Source organism: Melitaea cinxia, chromosome 10 (genome assembly GCF_905220565.1).
Source record: "Melitaea cinxia chromosome 10, ilMelCinx1.1, whole genome shotgun sequence".
In the NCBI taxonomy this organism is placed as follows: domain Eukaryota; kingdom Metazoa; phylum Arthropoda; class Insecta; order Lepidoptera; family Nymphalidae; genus Melitaea; species Melitaea cinxia.
Window position 1 is genome coordinate 12,327,210 of NC_059403.1, and position 27,937 is coordinate 12,355,146.

At 35.1% G+C, this 27,937-nt stretch overlaps 2 protein-coding genes across 2 annotated transcripts; one reads left to right on the forward strand and one right to left on the reverse strand.

Moving 5' to 3' along the window:
- LOC123657281 (nitrogen regulatory protein NUT1) lies at positions 1-27,418 on the reverse strand. The gene is made up of 11 exons (XM_045592859.1): positions 27,092-27,418; positions 26,279-26,431; positions 9,260-10,039; positions 5,862-5,973; positions 5,407-5,537; positions 3,089-3,171; positions 2,639-2,642; positions 1,530-1,836; positions 544-558; positions 359-507; positions 1-126 (listed from the first exon to the last, which is right to left on the reverse strand). Exons 1-11 carry the CDS (start codon positions 27,242-27,244, stop codon positions 46-48), a joined length of 1,968 nt encoding a protein of 655 aa, XP_045448815.1. The 5' UTR covers positions 27,245-27,418; the 3' UTR covers positions 1-45.
- LOC123657282 (chondroadherin-like) lies at positions 10,211-26,273 on the forward strand. Its single transcript, XM_045592860.1, has 8 exons — positions 10,211-10,247; positions 10,347-10,521; positions 11,043-11,225; positions 13,702-13,925; positions 14,857-15,055; positions 19,290-19,468; positions 25,560-25,729; positions 25,855-26,273. The coding sequence occupies exons 1-8, from the start codon at positions 10,230-10,232 to the stop codon at positions 26,126-26,128; spliced, it is 1,422 nt and encodes a 473-aa protein (XP_045448816.1). The 5' UTR covers positions 10,211-10,229; the 3' UTR covers positions 26,129-26,273.
- Positions 27,419-27,937: the final 519 nt, after the last annotated feature.

A 27,937-nucleotide genomic window follows, 5' to 3' on the forward strand; every position in this document is an offset into this window, starting at 1 on the left:
GATAATGAGTGCAGAGTCCGCGAGAGGCTCGGGCGGCGGTCGCAGTCAGTGCGTCTCCTCGGCGCCCACGTGGCCGGCCACGAGGTTGAGCGGCGCCTCGTCGTACTCCGACATGCTGCGCCCCACCTGCAACCGGAGCGACACTCGGTTGGTTTCGCAAGAACCGCCGAATGTATCTGCATTCGCCGTCTCGACAGGTTTTTAAGGCTCGTAATTTAACGATAATGAAGTAGGTCCGAATTTCTTTAAGCCGTCAAAAAAATTCCGTCCATACACAGTCTCTGCATTCTAATAATTTAGACGCGTAACGAGTGATTCGGTAACCGACTTACTAAGGTGGGTGCGTGTGTGTGCGTACCTGCGCGGGGCGCGGCGCGTGCGCGTGCAGCGCGGCCAGCAGGTGCGGCTGCAGCTGGCGCCGCAGCGCCACCAGCACCGCCTCCTCCGCGCCCTCCGACCCCGCCCCGCCTGTCGCCGCGCCCACCGGCACGCCCGTACTCGCCCCGCCTTCCACCCTGCCAGAGCCCACTTCGCCACCGCTACCGCTGCGTCGAGATTCTAAAATGGAAACGCAGACACATACAGACTACTTCCTCACGATAAAAAATGATCGCGTTAATTATCTCTTAACTGTCAAAGATGTTTTAAATCGTTTTGGCGGTCGCTGCCCTATGGTATTTAAGTGTCGACATATTATATATTATAGATAAAAAGTGGATCTTGTGTGCTACTAGATCCATATCGCGTATTAAATGTAAGGTAATATAAGATTAAAATAACTAGTTTCATTTTTAACCGATTTCTAAAAAGGAAGAGGTTACTCAATTCGACCACATATTTTTTTTATGTATAACTTTTATAAGGGGATAACTTCGTCGTTTATGATTTTGATCATTCTTTTTTTGTTAGAAAGAAGATATTTCTGGTGTGGTACCATGATAAGGAAACCAGGGTCAGATGATGGGATCCCAGAGAAATCGAGGGAATCTCGAAAATCCGCAATACTTTTTACTGTGTGTGCCGATTTTGATAATTTTTAATTTAATCGAAAGCCGATGTTTATCATGTAGTCACATTTAAATTTGATCGAGATCTGATTACAACTTTTGGAGTAATTTTTGATAATGCGTATTTACTTGACTAATTTTTCGTCTACCTACGATGTATTATTTGTCGGTATAATTGAAGTCGGTTTTTTTTCGTTTGCCTGGAAACACAATTATGTACTTAACAAAACTAAGAATTTTTTTCTATAATAAATTAAACATCCATAGTAACTGTATATCGTCACCCTCTCCGACGACAACTATACACAACTGATAGTAGAAGTATAACATAATCGGCGTGTTATAATTAAACAACATTTTCAGATTTCATCGCGGATTATTAAGTTTTTTAAATGGCCGACGTTTCGGATACTTTACAGCAACCACGCCACGGAAAGGACACGGAAGGACAGTCCTCAAGTTTAAGTCAACAATAAACAACAAGTGAGTCAGCCGCCAGTGCGCGGTGCACGGTGTACGTACTGCTGCGCGCGTGCTTGCCGTCGTGGCGCGGGCGGCGGCGGCGCGTGTGGATGGTGTCGCGGCGCATGGCGGTGGGGCGCGGCACGCCGTGCAGCTTGTAGTACAGGCCGCACGCGTTGCACACCATCTCGCCGCGCGCGTCGCGCCGCCAGATGGTGGTGGTGTGCGTGCCGCAGTTGCTGCACGACAGCTCCACGCGCGGCACGGCGCGCGCCCCGCCCCCGCCACCCGCTCCGCCCACTGCTGTCGCCCCACCCTCTGACGCCTCCTGTTGAAGAACGTCGCTTTTGAGATCTTTAGTCTGTGACTACTCGAGGGTATTAATTCTTTAAAGCTCGGTACTTATATTCAAAAAACTCATTGTTTTATTTACGAACTGACTTTCGGACACACGTTCAAAATTGAACGGTTCGTGAGCAATACAAATCATTTTTTGAGCATAGGTACGAGGTTTAAATAAAATTTAATAACTTTTACCCGTACCATAAAGCTTATTTTACCGCCTCTATCGAAACTATTATGCGAACTTAATGTTATCTTTCCTGTCTGTCTGTCTGGTCTGAGTATTTTTGGCCCAGTTGTTAAGCCCTTGTGGATGTCAAGTCCTTATGGGTGAAACACCCCAGTAATAGAACATGCCTTTGATATACCATCGGTGCCTACATCCACCATTGATGCGGTGGACTTGATCGGCGGTGACATGACAGTAGGAGCTCTCTCTGCGTTACACTACTCTGCGGCCTAGGTGTCTCTATATATGACATCTCTATCTATCTATCTAATCTCTATCATGTCATTCTAATTTTACTGTATTTTTATAATTTTTAACGTGTTAATTGGTGTAAGTGATAAACAAATAAACGCCTCACTCTCAACAGGATCTACTAGGATTATCTCCTGTGTCGGGGGTCCGGAAACACACAATACACTAGTACAATGTAATCGCTATGAGATGAATTAATATTATAAAAGCGGGTACAGATCTGCTAAATGTAGCATGCAATGTAACACGCAATTTAAGAATTTGCCGTCCATATTGTCGCAATGTAGCATGCAATGTAACAAAATTCCCATAGCGTGGACTGGTTGCGCGCACGAACCGTGCTCACTACACTCACGAACAGTGCATTTCAACTCATGCGCGTCGCGATCCGTCATTTGTCGGTTTTTTTGCCGAACGGGGCGCGCAGTGTGTACGGAGCGCCAGTGTGGACGGGTTGTCTGTATTGCGGAACGCGCGTTAACCATGGAAGAAAACACAGCTACGGTAGAGGCTACAGTCGAATATAGACTGAGCTATGTTCGCCGCGCGCATGCCGGAAACAGATACGAGTACGCACATGCTCGGTTCGTGCGCGCCCTGCGTCCACACTTGTGAAATGCTCCTTTCAATATATATTGCAAGCTACATTTCGCAGATCTGTGCCCGCCTTCATATGCATTGTAATGGTTGTAATGAACGATAAGCAAGTAATTGACTCACGGGGTCGTGCGCGGCGGGCCAGGCGGCCGGCTCGGGCGCGGTGGGCGGGGCGTGCGGTGGGTGGGGCGCGTGGGGCGGGTGCGCGCGCGCCGGGCAGCTCTGCTTCCTGCGCGCCGTGCCGCCCGCGCCCGCGCCGCGCCCGCTCGCCCACTCGCCGTTCTGCCGCACAACAAATACACCGTTCACTTCAACTGGCGCTTTACAACATACACGCACGGTCGTCTGTTCCTACGGTAACCGACCTAACGCATGAGTTATGGGTAATAGCCGACAACGACAAAAAACATATATTACATCCACACTAAAGCAGGAATAAAACCCACAACCCCGGGAGTAGAAAGCAGGGCGACTAGAAAGTGCGCCGACAGGCTAGCCAGGTTATAAGAGCTGAACCTAACTGCGGCCTTATTGATTGCAGCCGATAAATAACTAACTCTATCAACCCGAATCATTTTCTGGTCACTGCCTTTCATCTTTTGATCTTGTAGTGTAGAGCTAATATGAATACTTAATACAAGGTGTTAACATTTTAGCTTGTTAAAAAGTGAGATTATAGATAAAAAAAGCAATAAATCGAAGGGTTGGAATCGTTGGGTTGAAGCGAATCTCATGACATTACAATGTTTAAACGGTGAAATTCTTCAATCAGAATTACTAAGATTCTATAAAAGATTAATACTTTATCTTATCTTATTTACTTTGAAAAAAAAACATTATTCAACATTACTATCTAAATCTTATATTATGTTTGTTATAAACCTTTTTTAGTGTAAAGACTTTAGAGCAAATGAAATTAAAACTCATCTTTCGTTATAATATTAGGGAATCCTAGCAGATAATTAGTTCGTCTTGTTTTTATTACACCTTTATCATATGACTAGCTAACTCGGCGGACTTCGTAGTAGGTTTAAAAGATTAAAAAATAAAGACTATAAATATACGGATATAATACATATTGTTTTCCGGAACTATAAAAGTTTAGTATTGTTCAATGCAATCACGTTTCAAGAACGATGAATATCAAGCAAGGCAAGATTGACGTAGAGTCGTTATGTGGAGGATAATACACTTATTAAGACAGCCGCACGCATAAAATATTAAACTTAAGTGTTTTAAGGAAACTGTTCTTTTCTTAGTGACTGACATTACAGGTTATCAGGGACCGTGAAAATAAGTTTATACAATTTTTTGACATTAAAATATTTAAAAATTTAAAATAGTAATGTTGGTCGAATTTGTAATATATCCTCCTCGTGCTTAAAAACGGTTTTTCTCTTATACATAAATATGTAAATAAAATATTAAACATGATAAGATGAAATAAGACTGGCGTTATGTCGAGATTATACACGATATAGGGATTAAGTTCCAGGGTCAAAAGAACGATTAAGTAGGACAGTAGCATCTTAAGATCTTTATAAGCCACTAAAATATTATTTGACAATTTCGTGAATGTAATTTTTATCTTCACATTGTTTAAAAAAAAATAAAGATGAATATTTACATAAAAACCACACGGTTAATTAAAACCGCGACGTCTAAAAGCGCTTACCGCAAAATATATTAGAAACAACTCAAATACAGAAACACATAATCTTGAGTTAGAAAATCTTTCGTTAGGGCCAGCACAAGTGTAACATTATTTATATACAGTCTATGAAAATTTAACTATTATTTCAGTTTTCTTCTATACAAGAGAGGGAATGAAACTAAATGTATCGACTAGTAAACAAGAGTAGGCAAACAAGCGTACGGCCCTGTAGTGCTATTCTGTAAGAACAAATTCGTGTCTCGACAGCGGAATCCGCGGTGAGATATCAAATTCGTATTCATTAAAACTCGACAGTCCCGTAGCGCCACACTTGTGAGTGCGGCGACGAGTCGAACCCTGTTGCGTGAGAGCGTTGATATTTAATAGTATGAATTCGGTATTCTGTAAGGGGATTTACCGCTTCACACATCAAAATTCGAGACTTGATTCGACACTTGACTTCATGCACATATTCTAAAATAAAGTCATAAGAAAAGAATATCGATAAAATAAACCCAGCTCTAAATTGCCGCTCTTCGATTCGACACTCACTTCACATCGCTTGTGCGTACGGAATGTTTACAGAATTCCAAACCAAGGTGAAGTGGGTTCGCTTTCGAAGTGAGCGCTGTCACTCAGGTGAAGCTCGATATCGAAATTGTTATTTACAGAATAGCCATGCTGATAGTAGGCGGTTACCGTAGCCTATAGACATCTAGAACACCATAAGCATCACAAGCACGCTGACGACGGGCTGCTCCAGATTTGAGCGGGATATATCCTCCTGTGCACTACCTCAATTGTTGTTATCCATGTCGACTTTTTAACAAAATATAGACACTCACAACAATGGTCACACTAACCGGTGAAACTGCCCCGTTTGCCGTGGGTGCAGGTGATGGTGACGTGGTACCGCGCAGTGGTGACACCGTCATACCGAGGTGCTTGCTGTTGATCAACCGCCTTAGTAGTTGCGTCGCTTCTCCGCCGCGACCTGAAATATACATTGAAAATTACAGCTTTATGTACAACTAAATGATTTTGTCACATTTAATTTCACAAAGGAAGACTAGTCTCTAAAGTTTCATGCAAAATTTAAATTCTGCATTAACAAGAATGTTCAAACAGTATAATATATCAAGACCTGTTTGGTTTGCATATTTATAATAGAGCATGCCCAGGAGTTCTGGCTATCTTGGAATATAACATTACTTGATATAAATAATATTTGGTTATGATTTTCCTTAAGTTGGTTTGCTTGGTCGGATGTATGTGGAAAAAAAAATTAAGTGAATTTTGTAGAGTAAAACTAACTTACCATTTTGTCTGTAAAGAGCCTGCCATAGAGTATCTTTATCACCGTCGTTTTCATGTGGAGGTTTTGGCGATGACTGGGCAGATGGCACCGACTGGGTCTCTTCTGGGTCATCCTTTAAATATTATAGAAAAATGTTTTTAACTTCTATATACTCAGTTTGTGTGACTTAAGTTTTATTACTTAATATATATTTTTTTAATAACGTCGAATTTATATCGATGTGCTTAAATTATTTGAACTGAAGAATAAACTTAACTCTATTCACAATTTAATATCTGCTCGATTTAATTATATAACATAATTTTGTCGAAAAAATATTGCCAGTATAATATAGTATAATAGTCTGTATAATATTGTAGTTGTATAAATAGCTAATCACTAGTTCTGCGTGGCGCCGCGTTGGCGCAACGGTTACAGCCATGGATTGTACCTGTGGCGTCGGCGGTTGCGGGTTCGATCCCCGCAGATGACAAACATTTGTATTGGCCATATAGGTGTTTGCTGTGGTCTGGGTGTTTGTGCAGTCCTTGTGGGTCTCCTCACCGTGCCTCGGAGCACGTTAAGCCGTCGGTCCCGGTTGTTATCATGTACAACCTGATAGCGTTTGTTACTCATAGTAAGTAATATATCCGCCAACCCGCATTGGAGCAGCGTGGTGGATTAAGCTCTGATCCTTCTTTAAATGAGTAAAATTCGCGTAAACATTAGAAAACAATATCTGATCCTTCTCCTACATGGAGAAAGAGGCCTATGCCCAGTAGTAGGATATTACAGGCTGAAGCGAGTTCTCGTGAAACTTGTGGTGTTTCACTTAATTAATAAACTATAACTTTTAGTTAGTAAAAAGAATGCGATTTAATATTCATAAATAATTGATCATTCCTATGTTAAACATTGAATAGATTGGTACAGTAATAATCTACTAATAACAGTTATATCATAGATACACTAGATGTACAACAACATCTGAAAAAGATGCACCCCAGTCTAGAAAATAAAGTTTATGCTGCTCATAGACTGCCCATGTATACTCACGTACCAACGTATATAATATCCAAGTTGGATACAGATGATAAACCAGGCGCACATTGGGTAGCTTTATATATCGATACGAATGGCATCGGTCAATATTTTGAATCATACGGACGATCACCTGCACGATATTATCTAGAGTTTTTAAAAAGGAATTGTAAAAGATGGGACTGGAATGTTGACATGATTCAGACTTCGGTTTGTGGCGAATACTGCTTACAGTATTTGCTATATAAGTTTCAGGGATGTTCATTGCATAGTTTTACGAGCATATTTACAAGGAACACTTTGTACAACGATATTTTAGTGGAAGAGATGTTTCGCTCTTATTTTATACATATAATAAGCAATAACATTTTCGAAATAAAAATTGTAACAAAATGAAGGAATGTGTTTTATTTCTGAATCAGAATAGTGTGGTAGTTACGAACAAAGAATTATAATAAAGTAGCACTGATAAGCAGGACGTACAATCAGTAATAGATAAGAGCGGCAAAGACGGGGCGGTGTTCGAGGAACACTAGATAAAAGGAAAGGCTGGACAATGGAATGCTAATGAAGGTGTAATTAAGGGTAGTGGAGTTTGCAAATGTAGAAACCTAAGCTGTGAACCGTTGCAGTACGCAAAATACTTGCGACGTATTTACTACATAGTAGTTTATTTTTTTATTAATTGTTTTAAAGAGTTTAATATAATATATTTCAAAGAGCATAATACTTTTTTAATTCATACTTTATCTACCTACTTAAATGTAGGTATTCACAAAAATAAACATTTTAGGATAACATTTCTGACTGGTTTTATCACTCTCACCTAGGTGACTGAGCTAAGCTCAGTATTTTTAGTAAATCATGTTTTTTGGATATCATATTTAAATAAGAATTACATATTGATAAAATATGAATAATATTTTCCGATTTTACTGACATAATAATAAAAAATATGGTAATAACTGGTTTTTTAAATAAAAAAAAAAAACATGGGTGCAATTAAAAAAAAAGGAAAATATAGATCTGGAGACATGGGATTGGAACCGTGGTCTTCTCGGTCGATCTCGATCGGCCGATTTCCCACCTGAGCTATTACAACTCTATTAACACTTGCGAAATTTACCTTCGTATTCTAACAATATTGTAGCCATTTTCTTGACCTAAAAACAGGGATAAAATGACATTTTCTAAAAATGAATCCTAGCTATATCGATTTATCAACCCCGAAATCCCTTACATACTAAATTTCATGAAAATCGTTGGAGCCGTTTCCGAGATTCAGATTATATATATATATATATATATATATATATATATATATATATATATATATATATATATATATATATATATATATATAATGTAGTAAAGGAGCACTGATAGTGTTTGCACCCGTGCGAAGCTGGGGCGGGCTGCTAGTTTGACATAAGTATAGAAGTAATAGAATAGTGTTTGAACACCTAATAAAAATATCTAAATCGCTCGTAAATAAATCAGGTTGTCAGTTTTCAGGCTTGTCATATTCAGCAAATCATTCAGGCGAAACTTTTAATAGTAAGAACTTTAAAACTCAGCTTATACAGTGAGAATGTTTGATTCTTACCAAATTCCATTAGTAAAAGATTCCGAGCCAAGACACTAGACTACATCCAGTACTACAATATATATGCTAAGTGTAAGCTTGAGGTTTTTTTCCACTACTTTGATTAGCCATTAAGTCAGCTAGTACGTTAAATGTTCAACACCTTAAAGGGCTAATTAAAAACATTTACAGGGAGTCTCATCTCAAAAATTCTAAACAGGTCTACGCGTCATATTTTCATAAAGGTAAGGGTCAATTTGATTGTACCATACCATCTTTAAAAGGATAAAGAAAAATTATAAAATTACTTGAGATGTCATTGTGATGTAATATTGTTTCTTGTTGTACAATAAAGTATATTTGTATTGTATTGTATTGTATTAAACGGGAATAAGAAAGTGATTTTTCAATATCGACTTTGGGTCATTTACAAAGACTACAAAATATTGATTCAAATAATAATCAATATAGCACGACCCCGCCGATTTGGTGAACTCGTCAATTTAAGAACTTGTTTATTTCTAACATTAACATTGTAGTCATAATCATATAGTAATGTTGCTTTTTTTATTCACATTTGCGTGACTTATGGCAAAGGAAACAATTATGCTTTATTACCAGTCTAAAATGTGATATTCTTATGACAGGTACAATAACTAGAATGGTATGTCGTTAGTTACATAGATTAACTAATGTCATATTTCTTGTTGTCTATTATCTGTTTAAATATAATTATTATATACAAAATATTGTATGGATTTTAAAAGAAAAACAAAATGGAAGCAGAACTTACCTGGGACACCTCAGAAATATCCATCTGTAATCTGTCCGGATCTGAACCACTACTGCTTTGACTGCATTCTTCATATGCTGAGTTATCTTGTGTCTGTTTCGCTTTGTTACTTGAACGACCAAAGACATGCTGTTTGTACTCATCTGCGAAGCTTGTCGTTTTATTGCTTGCTATCGTTTTCTGTAGGTAACCCCCGGATACGTCTCGATCCGTTTGCTCGCACTGTTCCACAGACTCACTCTTGATCGAGCCGTATAGAGATAGGTCCATTTCTTTGTGATCATGGCCGTCGTTGCTGCCGGGGCTGGTCGCGCTCTGCGGAGCATTGTATGTGTACTGGTCCTCGGAGTACTCCTGCGCATATGTCACTTCGGTTGCACTGGGTGCATGCGTCCTGTCAATGACACTTGTGTAGTTAGGCGAGAAGTTATGAGATTCTTCATTTTCTCGCTGCGCGACCGCGACAGCCTTGCTTATAATATCGATGACGGCATTACAATGCATAACCTCTCTCGCTCTATCGGAAGGCGGTAAACTCGGAACGCTGTTGAACATTATGTGAGGACTTTCCTCAGTCTTGACAGCGTATTTAGACGGATCGTAGTTTTTTATTTGAAGCAGTGTAACCGCAGCCTGACGGCTCTCTAAGTTTTTCATTTCCTCCGTGGAGTCGGGGGATCCTATCTCTGAGTACTTGTGTTTACCCTCATCGTCGTATTCACTATCGTTGAGTGGCCTGATTATTTCTTCTAATTTGTCCGCCGTTATATTCAGGATATCCTACAAATAAAATAGCATTGTTAAAAACAAAGGCTGCTCAATATTAATAGAGATAATAGAAACAAACATTAACCAATGAGGAGCTCGATCACTTCATCACACTTCGTGATATCGCTCGGCAAGAAGCCGATAAGATAAAAACGCATCTTTATCAGGTGATCGAGCAGTGTCCTTTCTGATTTCGAGGAAGATGTACTTTCTACGAGGAGTGAGTAGAACAAAAGTGCATATCTGGTCGTACTCGAGCAGCGTCGGTTTACGTGCATTATTGTGTGACAATATTAGTTACGGTGTCTCTTTGTTGTAGGTGTTAGTGTTGTTATATGCCCTATTTTCCGCGAGTCGAGCTCAAGAAGACGAAAACAACAGACCTTGTGATATTTTCTTACAAGATATCAACGATATCACGTTAAATTGTTCGAGACGGAATATTGACAGAATACCCGCTTGGCCGGAGGAAATAAACAAAGCCACAGGCAAAGGTAATACCAGTGACGTAAAAAAAATTGAGTAAATTAATAATAGTTCTTTAAGTAGGTTGGCAAATGTCTAACTTTCACACTGATACATAGTTAGCTAATTATATTTCTTATCACTAGCTACTATTACTCAAGAGTTGAGAAAATAATGTGTTAAGAATCAACTATTTGTAACGAAAAATAAATATAATATACTTTAAAAACTATTTAAAAGCAAAAATATAGTTATTTTCCTTTTTTAGGTATTGAAGAATATTTATCCTACCTATAAATATAAAAATTAAGAAAACAAAGTGGGAAAATGTCAAAAAATTGATTGAATAATACATTACAATACATTTATAATCTCATTAATTTTTGGTCGTCTAAAGATTTTCAATTCGTCCGTGACGTTGAGGGACAATTTCAATTCTCAATTATTATAATTTAGTCATATGTTGAGATGCAAATCATAAAGTTAGTATTTTACTGAAGATAGGAAGCATAATGTATTGTATCAAACATGATTCCATGATATATTTCAGATGCATGCGTTCGGATAACTTTCTTCAACAACAGCATAACTAACGTCACAGAACTGGGCGCCGTGCCGGGAAATAGGATAGCTATTAGTTTCAAATCGAACCGTATCAAGGAAATTGAGGAGGATGCTTTTAATAATATACGCCGCTTGGTATATTTAGATCTGAGCAATAACCGTCTATCAGGTATATTTGTTTTCTGATTACTGATAAGTTGATAAGTCTCCAAGAACAAGACTAACGCGTTGTATGTATATTTGTATAACCTCTTAGCCAAGAAATAGATATTATGTTGAATTTTGATAGATTTAGAGATAACAATTTCAAATTAACTTATGATTAAAATTAACTTAAATTTGTTAAGTTACACCACTTTGGCAATGTGTTGAATGGAATCTTAACGTGTCTTTGTCGTTGTAACTGACATTTCTTTCATCACAGCAGCCTTTTGCAGTCCACTACTGAACATAGGCCTGTACAAGTTCACGCCAAAAATGGCGTGAACTCATATGTTTTGCCCATAGTCACCACGCTGGGCAGGCGGGTTGGTGACCGCAAGGCTGGCTTTGTCACACCGAAGACGCTACTGCCCGTTTTCGGCCCGTGTATTTCAAAGCCAGCAGTTGGATGGTTATCCCGCCATCGGTCGGCTTTTTAAGTTCCAAGGTGGTAGTGGAACTGTGTTATCCCTTAGTCGCCTCTTGCGACACCCACGGGAAGGGAGGGGGTGGCTATATTCTTTGATGCCGTAACCACACAGCAGTTCTTTATCTATATTTATAACTAGCTGTGCCCGGGACTTCGTTCGCGTGGCATTAAAAAAATGTTGTTAAGTTCGCAGAGTTCAAAATAAATAGATTTTTAAAATAAAAGTAGCCTAAGTTACCCCTTATTATATCAGCTATCTGCCAATGAAAGTCCCGTTAAAATCGGTCCAGCCATTCTAGAGATTAGCCGGAACAAACAGACAGACACAGAAAAATTCTAGAAAATGTTATTTTGGTATGTGTACCGTGTGTAGGTACATATGCATTTAGTAAAAAGCGGTTATTTTTATACTAGCGACCCGTCCCGGCTTCGCACGGGTGCAATGCTGATACTAAATATACTACAGAATGTTTTTATTTATAGTGTGAAGCTAGCTTATGACATGGTTTTTAACATAATAAAAACAACATTCAAATATGCGTCGTTAGATTACGTTGTTACAGAATGCGTTGAAGAAATAAAGGTTCACTGCTCGTTCCCCGTAGGTGATAGCGTGATAATATGTAGCCTATATGTTGACCCGACTTCTTAATAATATTCGTGCGAAATTTGAAGTAAATCCATGCAGAACTATTTGAATTTATCCCAGACATACATACAGACAAACAGACAACAATTCTAAAAACTATATTTTTGGCTTCGGTATCGATTGAACATCACACCCCAAGTATTCTTTAAAAAATATCAATGTACAGTTTTGGTAGGAACCATTTTATTATTATTATTTTAATATTACAAACAGACACTCCAATTTTATTTATTTGTATAGATGTATAGATATATGTTACTTATACGACGTATTTTATTTACAAATATCGATACTAAGATCAAACTTTATTTTTGACATTTATTTGTGTCATACTATCATCTCTCTGGATCTTGACCGTGCATTACGCATATATGAGTTCAAACTACATGCTACGACACTGGATACTTTTATCCCGAAATTCAGGAACGGTTTCGTCGGGTTTATTCAAATAAACAAGTAAATAAATGATTTTCGTTTATTATTTTAAAAATATAGGACGGCTCTTCCAGAAAACGGCATAGGCATTATAGAAAATTTGATTAATATTTTTAACCGACTTCCAAAAAAGTTTTTTTTTTAATGTATGTTACATCAGAACTTTTGACCGGGTAGACCGATTTCGACAAATTTTGTTTTAATCGAAAGGTGGTGTGTGCCAATTGGTCCCATTTCAATTTATTTGAGATCTAACAACTACTTTTCGAGTTATATCTAACTAATAATGCGTTTTTACTTGACGCTTTTTTCGTCGACCTACGTTGTATTATACCGCATAACTTTTTACTGGATGTACCGATTTTGATAATTCTTTTTTTGTTGGAAAGGGGATATCCCTAGTTTGGTACCATGATAAGGAAACCAGGATCAGATGATGGAATCCCAGAGAAGAGAAATCGAGGGAAACTCTCGAAAATTCGCAATAACTTTTTACTGGGTGTACCGATATTGATATTTTTTAATTTAATGAAAAGCTGGTGTTTATCTGATAACTACTTTTTGAGTAATCTTTGATAACGCGTAGTTACTTGACTATTTTTTCGTCGATCTACGTTGTTTTACTCTTCGATGTAATTGAAGTCGTTTTTTTTTCGTTTGCGAGCAAACACAATTATTTCACCTCATATATCCTAGTGGAAAGAAGGGTACATCATTTTATTATCTAAGTAACTAATTATTCTTAGCTGTTTTTGAAAAATATTGCTTACTAGTTTTCTTCGAACCATATATAAACGAACCTAGTGTATGAGTTTCTTTAATGTAATTACTAATAAGATATTTAACTTAATAATCAGTAAATTTAAGTAAATTAATTCATTATAACCGCTTTAAATTAAGGCTATTTCAATTTACATTTTTATGCTTTAGGTGACGTATTAAGGAGCGAAATATTCCAAGGGCCCTACAAAAATGGAGTTTACAGCGAAATTGCTTTGGAAACACTTAATTTAGGTTACAACCAGATACATTCCTTGGACAGATACTTATTCCAGTATACGCCTAATTTAACTAGGCTCTATTTGAACAACAACCCTATTGAAATACTCGACCATGTCACTATACTCGCCATCTCAAGCGCGACAAATTTGAAGGTAACACTTTTATTATGTAGTTATATAGAAACTTAATAAATTACGGCCTCGTTTGCGCAGTTAGTTTGTTTTCCTTTCTAGGGCAGTCTGTTACTCCCGCCCCGTCTCAAAAAAAAAAAAAGTCATTGTAGGTATATCAGCGGCGGTTGTCCGAGACACAAGCTTTAAGTTGGCTACTTTATGAATAATAAAATAGATCATGTGTAATGATAAATGCTAAGTATATTTTAACTTTGTTTTTCAAAGTAACAAGATTATTATATAAAAAGAATATATAATCAACCAAGCTTCAATATTGTTTTTCGTTACTATACGTTATCTCGTGGATGTCATATATGTAGGTACGAGCCTTTTTAATAATATTTCACATCATTCAACTCAAAACGGAATCGTTTTGTTATTTAAGGTGACTTACAATAAATTATCGCAAAATTACTTTTCTAGTAGTTTTAGCCTACAAATTATCTTTAAAAAATATAGCTATAACTATATTAACAAATGATTTTACAGAAATTTCATCGGTTTATACATCAAAAAGACAAAAATCTACAACTTAATATAATAAACTAGTAGTCGCCCAGTGGTCGAAATTGGACCATAGTTAATTTAAATTATAACTGAACATTATTAAGGTTCTGTTGTCAAAGACTATACTTCTATAATAAGAAACAAAAGTGTGTGAAATGTTAGTGTGTGTATGTTTTTTTTTATATTTATGTAATGTATTTTTATGCATATTTAAAAAAAAATTAGCATTCTGCACTCCATCTCTATATAAACTATAAGTGTGCGAAATTTCATACTCCTCTGTCCTCGCAATTTTCTTAAAAAGGGGTACAAAGTTTTTGCTTTACGTATTAATATATTGGTATATAGAAGATAATGATTAACTTTTTTTATCAATTTTGCACCAAACAACATTATTTTCCAGGTTCTCGACTTGTCTAAAACTGATATCGACGCCGTACCGTTAGAGACTTTTCGAGGATTAGTCAATTTGAAGCAGTTAGACCTTTCCGGAAACAAATTCGTCACCGTGCCGGAGAGCTTGAGCCTCGTGGGGAGCACTCTACAGTACCTTACATTCAATAACAACCCGCTAGTTGAGCTTAACGACGATAGCTTTTTAGGTAAGAATATCTACACTAATTATTTCAATTATTTCAATTTGATACTTTTATAAATTAATTTGTTATACTAATTTTATAAAAGAGATAAGAGAGATAACCCAAAAAGGTTATTTTATTTACGTCTAGTAAATCCCACAAAAAATTTTGGTATTACCTGAGATTTAGTTTAAAGCTTATTATTCTTAAGATTACTCGAGTCCAGGATTCGAATCCTAGACAGCATCGCAGCATCGGTAGAAAATTTTACAAAAACGGGAAAAAATTGTACATTTGACAGCATAACATGGTACCGTGAAAATTCTTATGGGAATTAAATCGCTGGCAGCATTTTTTGTAGGTATTATTAATCCTCATGGATCACAGAAATTTGCTTAAACTGAATTAAGAAGTCTTGTAAAAGTAAACTTTGTTAAAAAAATTAACAAACGAACTAGTCGTTACTACGATTTTTGAGGGATTTCCTCGATTTCTCTGGGATTGCATCATCAGATCCTGGTTTCCTTATCATGGCTCCACCCTTGGGATATCTCCTTTCCAACAAAAAAAGAATTATCAATATCGGTTCATAAACGACGAAGTTATCCCCGAACATACATAAAAAAATATATATAAGTATATATACGGTCGATTTGAGTAACCTCCTCCTTTTTTGAAGTCGGTTAATAAGGCTTACAATATAGCAAATGTTTAAAGCTAAAGAATCACAACCGACGGCTTTTCTTCGAGGAATGGTCGGAAGAACGAAAAAGATGAAACCTAAGACTAAACAAAAATACAAATATATCCCCTGACTCCAAGCAGGAGTCGTATCTATGACCGGTGGTGTTAATGACAATTCGTTTTTACTAAACTGGAATGGCCATTTTTATATACCTATCTTACCCTAAACATATCTTTTAGCGGCGTGTACAATCTATATACGATTTAAAAATATAATTTCAATCATCTGTATATAGTACTAGCTGTGCCCGCGACTTCGTCCACGTGGAATTAAAAAAAAAATTGTTCAGTTCGCAGAGTTATAAAATATATAAATTTCTAAAATAAAAGTAGCCTAAATTACTCCTTATTACATCAGATAATTTTTAAATTTATTTTGAGCGGGCGGATAAACGTCGATTTTTGTTCAAAAATCACTCGATCCGACCCGCTCTATGCAGGGCCGATTCATGCACATATTGCATTGTATCTCGCGGTAATTTTAATTTTGACAATTACTCAATGAATATAATATAACGATTTTACAATTTCCAGAAAATTAATTTAGTTTATATTAAAAATAATTTAATAACTAAAATAATCATTCGGATTCCAGAATGTATTAAACTATTAATAATAAAGATGGGTGGATTTAGTGGCGCTGTACTCCATGCAAGATATTGCCAATCATATAATAAAATACGGTTTTTTTTTTTTCTTTAAAAAGAGCAACTGCGGAGTTTTTTCTCTTTCTTTTCTACAGCACCATAATTCCGAATTGATAGTAGCTTCACTTTTAACTATACTTAATTAAAACAAACATAATTTTAGTTTGTAAAATGACGATTCAAGTGTGCTTTTGAAGTTTACTTGAATAAATTAATTTTGTGCTGTATTTTGAATATTTAATTTTATGAATACTCATATGACTAAATTTACTAAATTATTATTATTACTTATTTTGTAATATTTTCTAATGATGTTGCGATGTTGTCGATCGTAAAGTGGTGTAATATATATCCTATAAGCCATCCTCGACAAATAGGCTATCCAACTCTTAATTTTTTTTTCAATTCGAACCGGTCGTTTCTGTAATTTGCACGATCAACGAAACAAACTCTTCAGCTGTGTAAAATCAGTATATATTAGTGATGTGCCGAGTACGGCTTGATTCGACTCAGACTCGATTCCTGCTTTGGACTCGTATAGTCAAGTATTCGAATCCTTGCCTCGAGTCTCAGATTCGAATCCTGGGCTCGATTCTCGGACTAGGATTCGTGTTCTAAGTTACAGTAATAATAAAACATCGACTCGGCACATTACTAGCTATAGATGCTTCATTAGAAAGATATTATTTCAACTAATAACTTGACATGTCTATACGAATACGGTGAAAGCACTAGAACCGTAGTTTTCTAGTGTGCGATAACAGTGCGACGTGACTAATAAGTTGTTTGAGGAATTTTGATACTCATTACATAAGTAGGTGCATTAAAAATTGTGTGTGGATGACGAAAGCTTTCTATTTTCTCGGCGAAAGTTTCGTATCGATACTTACTTAAAGAATAAGACTTACTAAAAGAATTATATCGACTACTTTTCAATAAGTTTATTCTTAAAAACAATAAATGGAACTAACGAAAAACTGTACTTCTTTAACTTAATAAATTTAACTTAAAAAACTGTACTTATAAATTATTTCTAATAATAAGATTCTGGAACGACATTTTAACGATATGCAATGTGCATTACTATTATATGATAAACTTTAATACATGTTTATTCGTTACTAGCTGTGCCCGCGACTTCGTCCGCGTGGAATTTAACAAAAAAAATTATTGTTCAGTTTGCAGAGTCACAAAATAAAAAAAAAATAAAAAAAACTAAAACTAAAGTAGCCTAAGTTACTCCTTACTACATCAACTGTCTGCCAATGAAAGCCCCGTCAAAATCGGTCCAGCCGTTTCAGAGATTAGCCGAAACAAACAGACAGACGAAAATTCTAGAAAATGTTATTTTGGTATATGTACCGTGTATACCATCCATATGCATTTAGTAAAAAGCGGTTATTTAAATATTACAAACAGAATCTCCAATTTTATTTATGTGTATAGATTTTAATCGCGTAAACTTTAACAATCAAACAAAGAGTAACAAGATAAATAAGTTACGTAGCATAAACTTTATACCTATGATAAAAAGGTAGTTACAATATTTTATTCAAATACTGAATAATTCATTACGAAATTAATTAGTTTACAAGAAAACAAAATTTCTTAAGCGTGGGAAATTTACAGAGTTTTAAAATAAATATAGAAGAAATAATTTAAGTATATAAATAAATATTTATTTGCTTCTGATCAAGTATATTTTTAAAAACAAGCAAACAGAAGCAAATTATTGAAGTTGGATTCTACCGAGTTTAAATTATACTCTTTTTATAAATTATTACTCTAAACATATGAATATTATCTTAAAGCGAAATTATTCAGAACATAATGATAGAACACAGATGTTAAGTTTTCAAGAACGGTTCAGATTCATATTCTGGTTCGCACAATTGAGCCCGAAATGTCAATTGCCCAAATAGTTAAAAAATAATCATCGAACCCTTCTTCTATATCGAGAGAGAGACGGAATTAGCTTGTAAATACGTTGAAATAAATATACTTTTTGGGAGCTTTATTAATGCAGTAGAATACAAAACAATGATTTTTAGAATGTTGCCTTTATGTTAGAAATACAATACTATATAGAAAAGCTGTATATCTAAGATTTTATATTCCGTCGTCGATCACAAGATCAAACGCAAGACATTTTTGATACCTAAACATTATTGATTGATGATAGTCACTGATAAGGGGCTTGGTACGCTTTCACTGACTGCAAACACCACATGATAACGTGTAACGGAAGATAAACAAGATACGACCGAACATTTACTTTAGAAGCGAGATAAACTATTGTGGGCGAGACATCTTTAAAAAAAATTTTATTATGATAAATCGAAATGTTTATCAACTCGCAGATATCAACAAAATAAATAGGCGAAGTTGTTGAACCACTTCTAATAAAAAAACATATTTTTATAGTGATTCACAAGCGAGTGTGTAATCATTTAGGTAGGTAACAAGTAACAAATGACAACGCATTTGATCTTGGAAGCGAAACTATTAGTCAAACCGCAGAATAAAAAGTGGCAGATTAAGCTCAAACCCTTCCCAAATAGGGAAGCTTATATAAGGAAGGCCTTTGCCTATCAATTGCCTTTTATAGGCAGTTTTACATTTGTTTTTTTCAGTTCAGACTCAACGTAGAGAGCTTCAATTAAGCCTATCCACATTACCGATTCCGATTTAAGTATACTTTAAGGGTATGTAACTAAAATCTTTTGTCTGTTAAATACCGTTATACATCAGATAACTTAATCAAAAACCAGCGAATAAGCCTTAAATTGTATATCGAGAGATCAGCGAGCTACAACAAAATAATTATAATACATATAAGTATATATATATTATTGCTCTGTTATCAGGTTTGAGTAATCTTATTGAACTGGAAGTCGGGGAGAACAACTATCTGGAAGAAGTGAAACGCAGTACTTTTACGCCTTTGAAAAGCCTGAGAGTTCTACATTTGTGCCATAATAGGAAGCTAAAGTATATAAGCCATAATGCATTCAGGGGGATAAAAGAGAAGTGGACTTTAGAAGAGGTAAATATCCTGTTTATCTATTTAAGTTTTAAAAAAATGGGACCATATGACACACAACGCCTTTCGATGAAGAAAAAAAACATCAAAATCGGTCAATCTAGTCAAATGTTATACATTTAAAAAAAATCTAATCCATAAAAATAAATCGAGAATCTCCTCCTTTTTTGGAAGTTTCGTTCAAACAATTCCTAAAAGTCTACATAATATTTCGTTACACGAGCACGTGATTCAATTGTCTGCTCCCAAATAAACTACATGCATTTTAGTTTTCAAATAAATAAAAAAACCCGTAGTAGGTACATAATACGCATTATAAGTGTTGTAGATCACAAAAATGATTGATGGTGTTGACGAAAGATAAATTAAGTTTATAGCGACTTGCGTATTAGATATTAAAGTTATTACATAATTATGAAACGGTCAACCATTAGACAAACATCGCAGTTCACATAGAATATCTTATTAAACTCTCTCATTCCTTGTAATTCCACTCGTTTCAATAAGCATTTATAGTTCTACAATATGTGTAGTAGTGAGAGTGAGATACATGAGGCCTTACTAGGTATATAAACAGCTGTTTTACGCAAAAGGAATAAATTACAACAATGCTTTTTGATATGTGATCGATCAAATATTTTGTTATTTTAAAATTGCTACTGTCAACAAATTATATTTTTATGTTTCAATTATACGTTTCAAAAAAACGAGTGTGCTTTAGACCACACGACTGAAGTAAAACTTCTGCACAATAGGCTTTTACTGTCTTAGATATACAAAACGTAACTGGCTATGTGAGAAAGAGAAAAAGAAAATGTGTGCTCGCACCTCTCCCTTTTGCTCCGTTCGCCACGCCCGATCACACTTTTCGTAACGCTTTCGTCACGCATTCAACAACTTACTCCCTAAGTCAAGCGTGTGTAAAGAAATTTTACTTCAGTAATATACATGTACTAAAAATAAATAACAAATAAATAAATATCTACACAATACACACACGGTCGTCTGTTCCTAAAGTAAGCAACTTAATGCTTGTGTTATAGGTAACAGCCAACTGGTATAGCTACATTTTTTTTGATATACATACTTATAAATAATACATATGTGAATATATAAATAAATAGATATATATTACACCCAGACTCGGGGTGGGAATCGAACAAACAACCCTCGGAGCAAAAAGCAGGGTCACTACAAACTGCGCCAACGTGCTAGTAAAAAAAAAACTACAGTAAGGTATACGTCATGTACTAAAAAAACTATATATTAGTGCTTTCGAAAACAAATCGTTTTTGGTTACGTTCGATATAAATGTTCTTAGATATAAAAAAAATAATATATCGGGCCCCATTACCATATTATTATACTAACGTTTTGTCGACACACGATAAAAACATAAAATCTTTTTTCCTTATTAACGACTATCAAAAATTTACATTCGTTACTATTAATCGATTCTAGAAGCAATCGTTTGATTTTTCAAAGTAAGTTGGGTATAAAAATAAATTATTTATTCTGACGATTCAATTTTAAAAGTAAATGCATGTTATGTGAAATTACCTTAATGATTTTATTGTCATTTGGCATAAATTACTTTTCGTTTGTGAGTCGTACAAAATGATTAGTATTATTTATTTTTTTTGAGGAATATAGACACTTCTTAAGCCGTAATTATAAAACTTTTATATACTATCTTAGATGATCAGGATTATCTACAAATAAATTACTTAAGTAGCGTTACAAACCTCAATCCGAAGAAAAATGAACAATAAACGAGAACTTTGCGTCTTAGGTCCCTTTTCACAACCGATGAAAACGCAAATAAAAGGTTAAAAGTATATTTATGAAAAAATTCTATTCGCAAATACGAATCTAATAATTAAATATATTATAGTTTATTATTTGAGAAGAAACAGGCCCTAATCCTAAAGGTCCATTCTACCTCCTGTTGTTAAAGTTTATCGTAATTTATTTGTAGGATAAAATTTACCCTCAACCGGTGGAACCGGCCCTTGCTAATTTATAAATAAGTAGTGCTTGATTTCTATAAAATCTCTGGGTCTTTGAAATATATACATTTGCATATAAATAAAGCGAATTTCCTGAATATATGTAGCTACACACATAACTTTCGAAGGAATTTACCAAATTGTCAGAACAATGATTGTAAAAAAGATTCACGAAAAAATATATATAGCGGTATGAAGTTTGCTAGGTAGTAAATACGATAAAGTCGAATAAAACCACGATTTATTATACTTTTGGAACGCAAATCCACGGACAACATAAATTATATTTATACGCGTGAACGCGCGCATAGGTGTGTATGAAAGAAGTGATACAAACATAAATTTGTCCTTGAAATTAACAACAAATAAATCCTTTCACCAAAATATCGATATAATCAGTCCTTACATAATATCATACGAAACCAATCGCTATTTTTAGGGCGCGAGTAAAAAATTACATGTTGTTCAATCCTACTAATATTACAAATGCGAAAGTCCGTGAGGATGGATTAATGGAACTTTATTTTACACAAAAACTACAGAAGCAATTGTAATGTAGTTTAGTACATAGATAGCTGGAAATCCAGAATAATACATAGTCTACTTTTTAACCAAATATTCCCACAGAAGCGAAAATTATGCGGAAGAAATCGCGAGGCGCAGCTAGTAATATAATATAGGATAGGATAATAATAATTAAATAATTGAATTACCTGGAACAATTATTTAATCACAGGAAAACTAACATAAGTTAAATTGTTTATACATTATTTAGTAGTTTAGTAGTATTTAGGATGCGTAAACATATAAATATAATACATTATAATTATAATCATCATCATCATTTCAGCCTATTGCAGTCCACTGCTGGACATAGACCTCCACAAGTTCTCACCAAAAATGGCGTGCACTCATGTGTGTTTCCCATAGTCACCTCGCTGGGCAGGCGGGTTGGTGACTGCAGGGCTGGCTTTGTCGCACCGAAGACGATGCTGCCTGTCTTCGGCCTGTGTATTTCAAAGCCAGCAGTTGGATGGTTATCCCGCCATTGGTCGGCTTTTTAAGTTCCAAGGTGGTATTGGAGATGTATTATCTCTTAATCGCGTCTTACGACACCCACGAGAAGAGAGGGGGTGTCTATATTCTTTATTGTTGATCCACACAGCTAACATTATGATAGTACCAATAAAATATAAATTACAATAAACATACATAATCATGTATGAAAATAAATGAATTCTACAGCTTGTTACAAAATGCATATACAACTATTTATCGCTCTTAAAAGAAAAAGTTGCCTTTCTGTTTGTTCCTTAAATAGAAATAATTTTGATTCACTAACCGATACCTAACCTACCTAAAACCTATAAGACGGGCAGCAGCGTCTTCGGTGCGACAAAGCCAGTACTGCGGTCACCAACCCGCCTGCCCAGCGTGGTGACTATGGGCAAAACACATGAGTTCACGTTATTTTTGGCGTAAACTTGTGGAGGCCTATGTCCAGCAGTGGACTGTATAGGCTGTAATGATTGATGATTGAACCGATACCTACTGTTATAAGGACTTAGGCTACAGCAATATTCTCTCTACAAAGTCGTTTATTTGATGAACATCTCCATTCTCATCTCATCATCATCATCACAGGGTAGCAACTACTCTCTACAAATAATATAATTGTGTTTGCTCGGAACCGAAAAAAAAACCGACTTCAATTTACAAGGACAAGTAACAACGTAGGTAGTCGAAAAAGTAATCAATCAAATACGGATTATTAGAGATAAATCAAAAAGTATTTGTCAGATCTCAGCCAAATTTAAAAGGGACTACACGATAAGGACCTTAGGCTTAGTAAAAAGTTGAGGTAAATCCATGGTAATTCTTTCAACATAAGTAAACTACAATCTAGAAATAATTATGTAAAGTATCTAAGCTCAATTCGATTAAAGCCACAAGGCCATCACACTATTATAAATGTTTACGAATGAAAAACGTCTATTTTTTAGATATTTCATTTTTAAGAAAAGTTATGAATTCCGAGGTATTGTTATTGCTAACAGATTAATATATAATAATAATTCTTTATTGCACGATTTCATTATCACGATTCAGCCTGTAACATCCAAATGCTGGGCATAACTCTTTTTTCATGTAGGAGAAGGATTCGAACTTAATCTACCACGCCGTTTATCTTTTTTTATACAACTAGGTTGCCAAACAAGCATACGGCTCACGTGATGCGATTACCGCAGCTTATCGACACCTGCAACCCCTAATACCCCTCATGAGCTCTGTTCACCTAGCTATGATCTTCTGTAAGGTCGAGGTACTTCCCAAGTCGGGCGGCAAATCTGTATTTGAGCAGTATATTTACTGCTATCCTTTACCTCAGTTAAGCTTGCTCCACTGAGGATTGGTGGATATGTTCCTTACTATGATATGTATTTATGATAACAACCGAGACTGAAGGAAAGTGGTCTCCGAGGCATATGTGGGAATACCCACATGGATAGACATCCAAACCGGAAAGAAATATTTATACATAAAAAAAAATATCCATCCCGAGCGGAAATCGAACCCACAAACCGTCGGTGTTGTAGATGACTACACGCACAACTACACCAGAGCGATTGTTGTGAGCGATGAAATAAGTACAAAAGGCAGCATTATCCTTAAAGAGCAATTATCTTCCAGGCGACCTTAGGGTAAAATAATACATGTTAAATTTAATTAAATTATACTTAACTGCACAGTTGTATATATTTAAATAAAAATTACAATAGCCAAACAGAAAGGTCACTGCATTTTAGTTTGTTCCAGTTATATTCTCCAACTTGGCAATAACATAACTGGGTCAGCTGACCAATCACTTTATTCATGTGTGATAACAGTGCATTGCAAAATACATATATCTATACCTAATTCATTGTTGTTTATTGTTTTTTGTTATTTTAATTTTAAAGAATGAAATATTAATCTTAAATTACATTATCATTACATAGTATAAAACAGTCGCTCCCCGCTGTCTGTATGCTTAGATCTTTAAAACTATGCAATGGATATTGATGCGGTTTTCTTTAGTAAATAGAGTGATTCCATAGGAAGGTTTCTATGTATAATACATGCGTAAAATAGTAGAGGAACACTGATAGTTTTTGCAACCGTGCGAAGCGGGCGGGTCGCTAGTAACATATATGATTTTTTTTAATAAATATTTATCAATATTTTAATGATTATGTGGGTTACAAGATTTTAATTGATTTTTTTTTCATATTAAAAAATTACCCATGTTTATTAGTGATAGCGTACCATTCTGCTGCTGAAAGAGTTTTTAGAATTGCTCGATTACTTTTTATATCTATCCATTAGAAACAAACAAAAAACAAAACATTTAATCATTCTTCTTTATAATATTAGTATAGATTAAAAACGTAACATACTTGCTGTCTTGTATATATTTAACTAGCTGACCTGGTGAACTTCGTACCGCCTTATTTTTTTTTCTTAAATATAATAATTAGTCAAGTAAATACGCATTATCAAAGATTACTCCAAAAGTTGTAATCAGATCTCAATCATATTTTAATTTGACCACATGATAAACATCGGCTTTCGATTAAATTAAAAATTATCGAAATCGGCACACCCAGTAAAAAGTTAAGCGGATTTTCGTGTTTCCCTCGATTTCTCTGGGATCCCATCATCAGATCCTGGTTTTCTTATCATGGTACCACACCAGGGATATCTCCTTTCCAACAAAAAAAGAATGATTAAAATCGGTACGATGAAGTTATCCCCGAACATACATAAAAAAAAATATATATATATATATATATACCGTACCGTGTATATATATATATATATATATATACGGTCAAATTGAGAAACCTCCTCTTTTTTTGAAGTCGGTTAAAAATAAAATATAGCAAGTCAATATAAGTAGTAGGTCTTTCAAGTTGGATTGAGCTGCACATGGTGTGCAAATTTGATTAAAACCAGTTAGTAGTTTAGGAGTCCATCACGGACAAACAAGGTGACATGTAATTTATATATATTAAGAAGATAATGCCCTTACATTAAATCAACAGGTGTACCTCGATGACAATAACTTGAGCGAGCTACCAACAGACTTATTGCCATGGGACAAATTGAAGGTACTTGGCATGACTGGAAACAGTTGGCTGTGTAACTGTGACTTGGCTAATATTGTCACAAAACAACATGCTGGCATTAAATTTAAGCCTGGTGAAACACCCTAGTAAGTACATTTTAAGCATCTGTACTAGCTGTAAAAAATACCATTCACCAGAGTGGTACCTTATTTTATTAAACATGAAGTTATGTTAATCTTGAAACAATATAGATAACTTTTATATATTTCAGTTGTGCAGCACCAATGAGACTGAGTGGGGCTTACATCACAAACATAACAGTATCTTTCTGCCCACAATTCGATACTACTTTTGCACCCAAGAAAGGCTTCTCTCTTTCAGACTTAAGACCAAAACAGATTCTTTGGTGTATACTTGGTGTTGGTACTGTAGTGGGGATTGGAATTATTTGTGGACTAATGGTCAATTATATAAAGGCATTCTTCAAAAAGACCATAAGAAACGAACCAATTAGATATGTTAATATTAACGATGAGTTAGCTTAGAAAGCATTTGTTTACTATGTATAAATAAAGTTTTCATATAAACAAGTTTTTATAGAACGTATTATTATATTAATATTAAAAATTGTAATTATTGTATAAAAATTGTTCTATTGTACTGAGCAAAAAATAAATCACTATTTAATAACCCACCTCTTTCACACCAGTCAGGGAATTTGCGTACTGTACAAATTGTTGCAAAAGTAGCTCAGATTTGTGTGATAATTCTCTAAATGTGTGGAACTCATCAAGTTTGTGTGCACAGCTCCCACAAACCACCTGTGGCAGCATATCCTCTGGAGAAACCTAAAATAACATTAACAGCATCAACTTTTGTTTCACAATATATCTGTCATTAAGAGATGATGTGGTCAGTGACCTTTTAGTGGTGTAATCATAGATTATGATTCATCTATGTGTAATCTGATAACAAATAAAAAGTAAACTTTTTATTTTATCAAACAATCTAGATAACTACACCGAGATAATAAATACCACATGTAAGGAATTAACTTCTCTCTTATACTAACTGCAGTTCTATATTTAGATAATATTAAATCTTAAAATAGCATGGTAATTAAAAACTTTGGTTTGTGAAAAGGTTTATACAAAGCATGACAGAAATACACATGCATAGGGTATTAACAGCAAAGTGACCAAGTTTGAGGTGCAAGAGGCTGCGTCCAAGATTATCTAGTGCGCTCCTTTGTTATCAGCGCACGCCTGATACAGAGTGCTTCCACCCGCCTTGCCTATCATTTCCACGAACGACATTAGTCATACGTTCGAGCACTCAACGCGTGGGCCGTAATATGATATCACAATGCGAAAATACCCAACACCCGCGAGAAAGTTAATGGCGCTTATCAGTATCCACAATCTCTTACGCTTATGCTAAACTTTCACACGAGAAAAAGCCAAGGTTTACCAAGATTAACAAAAAAAAATATATAATAAATCACTTACCATTATTGACAAATATGTCATTATCATTTCGGAAAGTCGTGATTTATCCTTATCACGATCGAATATTGGTAGTTTAACATCACTGCAATTATCGCCACAGAATGATAAACAAAGGCGACACACTGAATGGAACTTCGGCGGCAAATTACACATATTTAGAAATCAAAACAGAGAAACGTGACCACAATGAAAGAAAACATCTAGAAATAAATGTTGTAACTAATACAAAAATTAAAAAGATTTGTTGAAAATATAACTCAGCATGCGATGATGTAGGATACATCACATCGCGATTGTCAACCAAACGAACGAGCAAGCTACACACACATAGAGATATACCATTGTTTACGGTACGCTGATTATTGCGCGTGTATGCGCTAGATTGTGGCGCTAGTGGTTCAACAGTTGACATACTGATAAAATGATAACGTTGTCAAGTGATTTCTGCTATCATTTAATCACTAATACAAAGATTTTGTTGTCTTATGTGTTGAATTATCTAAAAAAACATGAATTTAATATATTTATGCACATATTAAGCTATTGAAGAATTTAGCGTGAAATATTTTTGTGAAGTTACAAATAATACTTTTTAATATGTTTTTAATGTAAAGTTCTAACATCGATTTTAACAATGCAATAATAAAAAAGTGCATACTTTATTGAAATAAAAATAAATATAAAAACAAATATTAATTTAATTAAAATAGTATCGTAAACTGATTTTGTGAAAGTTCGAAGTGAAAATAAGAAGAAATATAATTTGAAAATCTCTGAATTTTAAAAATTCCCCTTTTAATTTTACTTTTTCAAAATAAAACCTTAGTGATTTTCTTTTGCTACTAA

Coding starts and splice junctions, on each gene's coding strand:
- LOC123657282 (XM_045592860.1), top strand. Junction 13,926..14,856: donor CAAGCGCGACAAATTTGAAG/GTAACACTTTTA, acceptor ATTATTTTCCAG/GTTCTCGACTTGTCTAAAAC. Junction 15,056..19,289: donor TAACGACGATAGCTTTTTAG/GTAAGAATATCT, acceptor CTCTGTTATCAG/GTTTGAGTAATCTTATTGAA.
- LOC123657281 (XM_045592859.1), bottom strand. CDS start 27,244: ATGTGTAATTTGCCGCCGAAGTTCCATTCAGTGTGTCGCCTTTGTTTA. Junction 5,974..9,259: donor ATATTTCTGAGGTGTCCCAG/GTAAGTTCTGCT, acceptor TAATATTTAAAG/GATGACCCAGAAGAGACCCA. Junction 3,172..5,406: donor CAAACGGGGCAGTTTCACCG/GTTAGTGTGACC, acceptor GTTGTGCGGCAG/AACGGCGAGTGGGCGAGCGG.